Below are 10,117 nucleotides of genomic sequence, written 5' to 3'. Positions count from 1 at the left end.
CTTTGCAGTGTCTTCCTTAGAATTCACACCAAGGACCAGATGTTCTCTGGGTTAACACCTGTTTGCTAACCATCTCTGTTTCTTCAGAAGTAATGCCCTCACCTTCCTTGCAGCCCCCAAGCACCTGCCAGCAAAACTAGCCATGGCCCAGTATTACCCCGGGTGGTCCCCAAAGCTCCTGAGGGATCACAAAACCATTACCCGGAGACAAACGAAACATTTGGGAGAAGAAAAATAAATGCCAAATATTAAAAGAAGGCTCCCTTTATTTAAAAAATCAGATACAAGCACTAAAATCCATGAGCTGGAGAGCACCAAAGGGAAGGGGCCCCCAAAATATATGCAGATGGAGAGTGGAATCCATCAGAAATCCATTTTCCTCTTCCTGAAGAACAAAACACACCTTCTCAACAGTGGACCCCATTCTCACGCAGCGTGGCCATGGTGCCCTGATTCAGGTGGGATTAAAGATTTCCTTCCGAAGTCACTGGGATGAAGAGCCATTCCACTTCAACCCCTGTACAACCTTTTTAAAGACACAACTCCTTGGGCAGTCCTTTCTGGCACCCAGTTGGAGGGCAAATTGAAGTTTCCAGTGTAAGGGTGCTCTCTGCTGAAAACACCAGAGTCACAAACTCCACCCAGGCCCTGGGAAGGCTGAGCTCCCCCGTCTCACGCAGTCCTCATCAGAGTCATTCCTTTTCAGAGCTTGGGGGCCCTCAAGCCAGCAATACCTGAAGCATTTCTGACCTCACCAGAGACTCCTCAGACTCAAACTCATGGCCATCAGCCCTGGGGGAGATTGTGGCTGAAAGGCACAGAGCCAGGAAGGCCTTCTGAGTCCAAATCACACACTAACTTTAGACGTGGGCATGTCTGGGAGCTGTTGTTTCACTAAGAATGGACTTACTCCTTCTGCTTGAGTTTTAGGATCTGCAGCAAACGAATTGTGTGTGTGTGTGTGTGTGTGTGTGTGTGTGTGTGTGTGTGTGGTGGGGAGGACATGACTGGGCTTTGAGAGATGACCTGCTGAAAAACCAAGACACAAAGACCGAGAGGGGCAAAGCAAGCATCCTTAGGCACAGAAGGGAGATCTGGTGACTCATATTAACCTGTTAATTTATACCGTGGCTCTGTACAAAAATAAAAAGGTTCTCATAAGATTAACAATTTAAATAAATATCTGATAGAATACTCTTTTTCTCATTTTTATAGCTCATCTTTGGGGTTGATATTTGGTTTGTGCTTCCCTCGCTGTTCTTGATCCAGGATCGCGATCACTTCATCAGCCTGTATTCGCTCCTGCAAAAAAGACAATTTACACATTGCTGTTACAAGCATAATAATCAGTGGCAGAAGCTTCCTCAACACTTCCAGGCATCCATCTGTACATGGATGGGTGCTAAATCTGGCTAAGAATGAAACCTCATCTCCATCCCTACCCGGGTGCCTTCTCTTGACTTCCCTATGTCCTGAGCAATTACCTTCCAAGATTTCTCTCTTGCCGAGAAATCTTGTATATTCAACTGCTGACTTCCCTTGCTACTTTGCGGTCCCACAGAGATCTCCAGTTCACGTCTCCAGGTCAGTGTTCAAGCTGAATTCACCATTTTCTCTCCCACAGGCCTACTCGGTCCTCTTCACATATTTCTTCTCTCAGTAAAGACCACCACTGCTCCCCCATTTGCCCCAAAAGCCTGACCAAGGTTTCTTGGATCTGATAAATCACCAGTCCTCTCTGTTCTGCCTCCTGTTTCTGCCCCCCTTTTTTTTTTAGTGCACATACTGTTGCCTTACTTTAGGCCAGTGTTTCTCAACCTTAGCACGGCTGACGTCTTGGAGCAGATAACTCTCTGTTGGGTGGGTTGTTCTGTGCATTGTAGGATGTTTAGCAGCATCCCTGCCTTCTGCCTACTACAGGTAATCAGTGGCACATGCCTGGCCCCAAGTTGTGACAACCAAACGTATCTCTAAATGTTGCCAAATGTGCCCTATAGGACGCAAAATAGCTCCTGCTTGAGGACTATGGGTTTACACTCTCATTATCTCTTTTTTTTATTTTTATTTTTTTTATTAGTTTCTGCTTTATAACAAAGTGAATCAGTCATACATATACGTCTGTTCCCACATCCCTTCCCTCATGCATCTCCCTCCCTCCCACCTTCCCCATCCCACCCCTCCAGGCGGTGACAAAGCACCGAGCTGATCTCCCTGTGCTCTGCGGCTGCTTCCCACTATCTATCTACCTTACGTTTGGTACTGTATATATGTCCATGCCTCTCTTTTGTTTTGTCACAGCTTACCCTTCCCCCTCTCCATATCCTCAAGTCCATTCTCAAGTAGGTCTGTGTCTTTATTCCTGTTTTACCCCTAGGTTCTTCATGACTTTTTTAAAAATTCCATATATATGTGTTAGCATATGGTATTTGTCTTTCTCAAGTATCTCTTAACTCAGTTACTGCGGCAGCCTCCAATTGATCTGTTTCACACCCCCTCCCACGTGCTTCTGATGGACTCTTTGCACTTGAATCATGATCTCCACCCTTTCCTGCTCACTGCTCACAACCCTCACTTGGGTTCCCATTGCTCCACGCTCCAGGTCTGACCTTTTTTTTTTTTTTTTTTAAAGAAGATATTGGGGGTAGGAGTTTATTATTTTATTTATTTATTTTTGCTGTGTTGGGTCTTAGTTTCCATGCGAGGGCTTTCTCTAGTTGTGGCAAGCGAGCGCCACTCTTCATTGCGGTGCGCGGGCCTCTCACTATCACGGCCTCTCTTGTTGTGGAGCACAGGCTCCAGACGCGCAGGCTCAGTAGTTGTGGCTCACGGGCCCAGTTGCTCCGCAGCATGTGGGATCTTCCCAGACCAGGGCTCGAGCTCATGTCCCCTGCATCGGCAGGCAGATTCTCAACCACTGAGCCACCAGGGAAGCCTCCAGATCTGACCTTCTTGATGAGCTTATAAGGACTCTGACTTTTCTTTCTTCTTTAGCTCACCTTGTCTTCCCCTCTTGCCTCACCTTACATTCCACCTTCCTGACTTACCCCAAGGTTTCTGAATGCAGCACTCTGAGAAGGACTTCCTCATCCTAGTCCAGGTTAAGTGCCCCTAGGATTTAAAGGATGCTTCCATTGCATTCTATGCTTTCTCTTATCCCCGCACCAATCCTTCAACAGGCCCAGCTGGTCTACCTCCAAATGGCATCTCCAATCGCCCACATCTTTTCACCGTCTTTATCATGACTCTAGTCTACGACGTGTTAGCTACAGTAATCTTTCCTCTCCTGTAACTCCTGGGGCTGGACGAGGTGAGGAAGGAATATGGCGTCCCCTCTATAGTTAGAGTAGAATTCATATTTCTTGAGCAGCTTGTCCATCTGATCGCCGCCTCCTCTGTGTCTTCTTTTCAGCCCGCTCTCCGCCTTGCATGCCCTGTTCTGGCCACCCTAGCTTTCTTTGCTTCTTGACTGTTCTGTGCTCCCTCTTGTCTCTGGGCCTTTACAACCTCCTCTCCCCCTGGAATATTCCTCCCAAGGCCTTTACCATGGCTAGCTTCCTCTTGTCACTTGTCTGGAGGCCCCTCACACTTCACCCCTGGCTCTTTTTTACTCTCAGGTCAGTTGCCTTGTTCTCTTTCCCACACATCATTTTTCACTATCTGAAAATCCCCCAATTATTTATTCTTTTACTTATTTGTTGTCTTTTTTCACTAGAAGGTAAGCTCCATGAAAACAGGGAGTCTTGTCATGTTTGGTCACTGTTGTATTTCCTGTGTCCAGAAAAGCTACGGACATTTGGCAAAGGAGTATTATAGTTGATGAATAAATACAGAAGTGGATGAAGGGCTGTCTCTGTCTAAAATGTCTCTCCCTAAAGAAATCATGCTCATCTTTTAAGGCTCATGTCAAATGCCATCTCCTCAATGAAGCCTTTCCTGGTTTCCTCTTTCTATCCTCTAAACACCATGCATTTTTAAAAATTAATTAATTTTATTTTTAGCTGTGTCTTGTCTTAGTTGCTGCATGCGGGATCTTTCATTGCAGTGTGCCGGCTCTTCGTTGCGGCACACAAAGTTCTCTAGTTGTGGCCCATGTGCTCAGTACTTGTGGCACATGGGCTTAGTTGCCCCGCGGCATGTGAGATCTTAGTTCCCCAGCTAAGGATTGAACCAGTGTCCCCTGCATTGCAGGATGGATTCTTAACCACTGGACCATGAGGGAAGTCCCCACCATACATGTTTGCATCTAATAATTCCTACTGAACTTTGCTATGCTTTTATTACTCAGGCCCCTGTATTATTTCTTCATTTTGACTTTAAACTCCCTGAAAATAAAAGTTATGTCTTATCTAGTTTGTATGTCCTATAGGTAGTCCCTAGCACAATGTCCAGCATAGCAAGTTATATAAAAAACTATTTTATGACTTGAAAACAAAGCCTCTTGTATTCAAGAGCTTGTAATTAAGCATGATGTTGACCAAAAGACACCTACAAGGACCAAATATACTAAATAACAGAAAACTAAACTGTCTTGATGTCCAAATAAAATGGGTGAGTATTACTTTTATACTCATCCATCTTGGGAGAACATCTTGCTGATTAGCAAACTGATGTAGATACAAAATGTTGCAATCTGAATGCAGAGGAGACTGTTGTCATGTATGTCCTGAAAGGAAAGATGTTTAAGAGCTGCAAGTCTCTCTATACAAGGAACTCAAGCTTCTAATATTGGGCATCCTTACCGGTATATGTTGTTATATACTCCTTGAGAATTCAGTGCCTTTAAAGTAATCTATAATGAGCATGGAAGTCTGCCAGTTCTCATGATGTATTGATAGGCAGGCTTTCTTTGCCCAGGGATTCAACCTGAGAGCAGATGCCTAACTCAGGGACTCTGAAGTTCTTTTGCACATTGAAATCACCTGGGGAGCTTTTAAAACTTCTGACACTCAGGTTACAGCCCAAATCAATTAACCCAGAATTTCCAAGGGTGGTAGACAAAATGTCAATAGTTTTGTAAAGATCACCAATTGATTCCAGTGTGGAGCAAAGTCTGGTAACCACGTCATAGGCAAGATTTTCTAGCAGTTGCCTCAGAGGCTCTGGTCATTTTCTTCTGTGACCACTAGATGTCGCCACAGCCTGGAGATTGAAGAATTTTCCTAACACTACTTTCCAGGTTAGCAAGGCTCAAAGAGATCTTTGTGTTAGCTTATTTTGATATAAAAAAAATATATATCTTGGAAGAGAGGGCTGAGGTAATGAATAATAAAACAGGTTAAATGTTTATTGAATTAAACATTAAAGAGAAAAAAGGGCGAGGCAATTTTTCAACAATGTGATAGCTGCACTGTGTACTCAGGTACCTAGCTAGGTTCCTTAGTCCAGAAGGAGTGATGTGGAGGAACGCTAACATTTTGGATGTGGAGACACAGGAGGAGAGAGGAATTACAGGTGGAGGAGACTGCTCAGTCCCCAGTGAAGTTTTCAGATCTCTCCCTGCTCAGCTCCTTCTGTCAGGACCATTCTTTTCTCTTTCTGTGCCTGGCTATCATCCTCTGCTCTCTTAGGATTGCACTGATATACGTAAGTCTTCCTTGCTATCCCCCTGCAAACGCAGACTGCTGTTTTCTCCCCATTTGCTTTACAGCCTTTCTAAGCCCCTCGTGGCCAAAGCTATGCTTTGTTCAACTGTGTACCCCCAGGGCCTACCTAGTGGAGTTTTCCAGGCACATAGTAGATCTTCCATAAACATTTGTGGAATATATGAAAGAATGCTTAGGGGATATGGCCTAAAAACTGAGTCAGGGGCTTCCCTGGTGGCGCAGTGGTTGAGAGTCCGCCTGCCGATGCGGGGGACGCGGGTTCGTGTCCCGGTCTGGGAGGATCCCACGTGCCGCGGAGTGGTTGGGTCCGTGAGCCGTGGCTGCTGCGCCTTGCGCGTCCGGAGCCTGTGCTCCGCAACGGGGGAGGCCACAGCAGTGAGAGGCCCGCGTACCACCAAAAAAAAAAAAAAAAAAAAAAAAAACTGAGTCAGGTTTGAGGGCAAAAAGTATATGAGAAAAAGAAACTCATTTTAAAGTTTCTGATGAAATTGGATTCAATTTAGGGATGTAAAGAGGACATTTGGTTAGAATGCCATTTTCAAGACTAGAATTTCATAGCTTCATTAAGACTCAAGGCTGGAGGAGACTTTGAAGTCGTCCGGTTTAGCCCTTGCCATGAAGGTTCAGGTTCAGGTTCAGCGTTCCATGCCAAGCAGTTGCTGAGGCTTTGACTGCAGCCATCCAGTGACAAGAAACTCAATACTTCCAAAGAAGACAAGTCCACCAAATAGTGCTGACGATTAGAAAGTTATTCCTTATGTTGAACCTAGATTTTCCTCCCAGGGGCTTGTATCCAGAGGTCTTAATTCATCCCTCTGCAGCCTCACAGACAGACACCATAATCTCTAGACACCATAATCTCTTCCCACAGCATCCAGAAGGATATGATCATGGTCTATCACCCAGGCTAAGCATCCTTAGCTACTTCCAATAGAATAATAACAATATTTTAATATTTAATTTAATAGTAGTAAATGATAAACTTTCAGGTCTCCTCACCTTCTTCTACCTATGTTTCATAAATTATTCAGTGAACCTTTTAAGGATTTGTTGAGAAAACAAATCAGTCTTCCCAGTGACCAGTAAAAAATGATTCCTCTCTCTTGATGCTACAGTTTATTAATAAACTCAAGACTAATTAGAGACTGCCAAATATCGCCATGATGTCTATTTCTGCAAACCTTCACTTCTAAGAACCCATCTGATTAAGAGCTGCATTCATAGCCCTTCTTTTCCTCAAACTCATCCTACAAACATCAAATGCGTAATTGCTAGGTCATGGATCTGATTAACAAAGTTTGTTCTTGCTTAGAAAACAGAGCCAGTGTTGGAAACCAGACAGAAAGGTTTCTGTAGACGTTTTTGTTTGGTTTGGTTTTGGCTTTGGTTTGTTTTTTTCCCCCATGATCTCTAAGATCTCTGAAGGGTTATGGATCAACCCAAAGGACTTTTCTGATAAATCAGTTCATGAAGCAGGTCTATAGCATGCCTCAGTGGCTTTCTGGGTGGGTCAGAAACTCACCAATTCTCTGTAGAGTGGGTCCAAGGTAAACCACAGAGCCACAGCACACCTCTGGCCCTTGGTGACTGCCTTCACCCCATGCGGGTTCTCTCCTCCAGATGAGAAGCTGATCATACGCCCACACTTTGGTTTTATAGAGGCCTGAGAAAGAGAGTGAAAATTTGACTCTCAATTCCTATACTGTTAACATTTCTACAATCCCCCTTCTCTATCCTTCTAATGGAGTCCTGGGGTCGAAAATTGCTTCAATTTCCTCATCTGTAAAACAAAGATAAGGTCAAAACAATACCTAATTCAGAAAATAAAGTTATCAGGTAAAACGGTTGGCACAGTCCATGGCAAATGGTAATCGCTCAATACATACTATGTTGGTGGCTGGTAAACTCCATGAAGGCAAAGACTCTCTCTTTTAATTCACATCTCTAATTTTAGCACTAGCATAACATCTGGCCTAAGTAGATGTATATTTAATATTTGTGGAATGACAAAAACAAATCAATGGGACATGTAGAGTGCTGGTAAATTCTTATAATTGATCTAGGTAGTGGTTCCATGGATGCACCCTTTCTAATTCCTTATTGTGCATTTATGGTTTGTGAACTTCTCATAATACAAAATTTTTTTTAAGTCAAGTCTAATCCCATGTGATACTTTAATTCCTGTTACAATATTCCTGCCCAGTAGTCCTTAGCCAATGTTTTCATACCTCCAGTGATGAGAACACACCACCCTTTCAGGTGACCAATTCCATGGCCTCCAGGGCTCTGGAATGATGGGCACAGTCCTTCCAAGCTTGGCTCAGATGGAGCTGTCCACTAATGATTAGGTAGGACAGGGTAGAAGGGAAAGAGGCACTGCTGGGGGCCCTGAGCCAGAGCATTAGATCAAACAAGCAGGCTCTCCAAACTGAGTAAGCTGAAGCAATGGAATATTAGGGGTCTTGCTTCCGTGAATAAAGTGTCTGCTCTAAGCAAAGTTCATTTTTCTTTCTTGAGAAACACAGAAACCTGACTTATTCCATAGTACAGCTTAGAAATAAAAGCAAGAAAGTGGCACCAATCGTTGTACTATTTGATAAGATGGACCAGTTCTAACTAGCTATTTTCTGAATTGACTTGATACATGACCATTAGAAGAACCTTTGGTCCCCTTCACCATAAAATGGGATGGCTAAGTTTTTCCACTGCCAGCTTCAGGAGGAATATTTGGAAGATTTCTTGAAGTCCTTGGATGCTACTTAACGTAGGTATTCCCAGACTGTGTGACAAACTTGTGGAAAGTCAGAGGTAAATGGAGTAGTCAAAGATCCTGAGGTGTGTGTGTGTGTGTGTGTGTGTGGTGTGTGTGTGCATGTGTTAAAAGGAAGAGCAGAGAAAAGCAGTCACTTTCTGGGTTACTCTTCTGTTCACAATTTGTGTTTGCTAGAGAGAGTTGCTTTTCTCAAGCAGCTTTATCAAAGTGACTTTCTGATGTAAATCTAGGTTCCTAGTTACTGGTGCCTTCAGCATCAATCCGATTTTGTGTTTCTGGAGGAGGAATTTGTTGTGCATTTTCACACAGAAACAGCAAAATAATTAATACTAGAAGACATATGAAGCAGAACAGGAAAGCCTTCCTATACGCATGGCTTTAGGATCTAATTTCAAATTTTCTGAGCTGCTCACTCCCTGGTGCTGGTCAAGGGCTTACTTATCCACATGTGCTTGCCATTGTTTGTATGTGATTAGAGTCTTGGCATCAACATCTTACAATACTAAAGAGAGGCTGTGGGAACAATTTAATGTTTTGTCTCTGATGGAAGAATTGAAAATATGTGTACACATGATGAACTCTGGGAAAAGAAGCTATCAATTGCCTGAAGCAGTTGGGATTGGTTATAGGTATGTGGAGTCACAAAGGACTAATCTTATCAAATGGAGAGCATCACCTCTCATATATCAGGTATGCGGAGGAATAAACAAGCTCCACTAAGGACATTGTTTCTAAGGGAAAATGTATTCTGAAGTTTAAATGATTGTAAACATACGTTTGGAACACAGCCCCACTGAGTTTAGTTTTTCATGAAGCAAATGGAACTCATTGGATTTTATCTTTTTCAAACTTGCACAGAGAAACCAAAATAACTAAATATCCATGTTTCACAAATATGCTGCTGTCGAAAATAATCCATGGTTCTTCCAAGTATGATGAAAGAAAATTCCTTTTGATTTGCATGTGACTGATGATTAAAGTCAGAGAAGGCTGTGTGCTGTACTTGCCTTGAATAAATGTAAATCTTCTGCCACCATTCAGTAATTATACAATTTCCAGATTTTTCCAAAGTAAAGAATTTAGGAGATTATTCTTCCTTGCATAGCACAAAGCTGGGGCATTTCCCTGCTCCAATTTTCCCTCCAGAATCAAGGGAGGGAAAACTGAAAAGGAAAACTATCCACTTCTCTTTCTTATTGGCACTGGTTAACTAAGAATTTTAATTATCTACAAAATACTCCCCAAACTCCACCATATGCATTAATGTGAAGTAGAACGAATTTTTGAAAATAGATCTCTCAACTTGGAGCTTTTTCATTAAAACATTGTTTAAATTAGTTTTTCTTTTACTTTTTTAGGGGATGGTGGTGGTTAGATTCAGTACTTTTAAAAATAGCTGCATCTTTATCTTAAAAGTATAAATCTCTTAAAGGGGAGTAGTATCTGCTTTCACATCTTTAAAAAGCAGAATTACAGTTAATTTGCATTCAAAAAATGGTGAATTCACACATATTTAATGATTCATTTAATTAATGATTCATACATAGTATGAATTAATGATTCATACATATCAATAATATTCCCGCCTTACTTATTTTCAAACATTGAACATTTCCAAATATGGCCACTAGATGGCGTAGAAGCAAATAAATCTTTTCAACCACCTGCCTGATTTTCTTTCCAATTGTGTGAGATTCAAGCAGTTTTGAACCTGTTAGTAGAGCTCAGAAATCAAATGCTT

General features: G+C 42.5%; 1 protein-coding gene across 1 annotated transcript in view; it reads right to left on the bottom strand.

The window, feature by feature from the left end:
- Window positions 1-248: 248 nt before the first annotated feature.
- The window catches only part of P3H2 (prolyl 3-hydroxylase 2), a 157,480-nt gene continuing 147,611 nt past the window's right edge, over window positions 249-10,117 (bottom strand). Inside the window, exons 14-15 of the mRNA XM_082625436.1 lie at window positions 7,126-7,266; window positions 249-1,302 (exon numbers count right to left, since the gene is read on the bottom strand). Of these exons, the coding sequence (XP_082481562.1) occupies window positions 1,210-1,302; window positions 7,126-7,266 (234 nt within the window). The 3' untranslated portion in view covers window positions 249-1,209. The remainder of the gene's footprint in view (window positions 1,303-7,125; window positions 7,267-10,117) is intronic.

The sequence above is a fragment of the Mesoplodon mirus genome, assembly GCF_964341445.2.
Source record: "Mesoplodon mirus genome assembly, chromosome: 6".
Classification (NCBI taxonomy): domain Eukaryota; kingdom Metazoa; phylum Chordata; class Mammalia; order Artiodactyla; family Ziphiidae; genus Mesoplodon; species Mesoplodon mirus.
The sequence above is the reverse complement of the archived record's forward strand: the minus strand, read 5'-3'. Positions and strand labels throughout refer to the sequence as shown.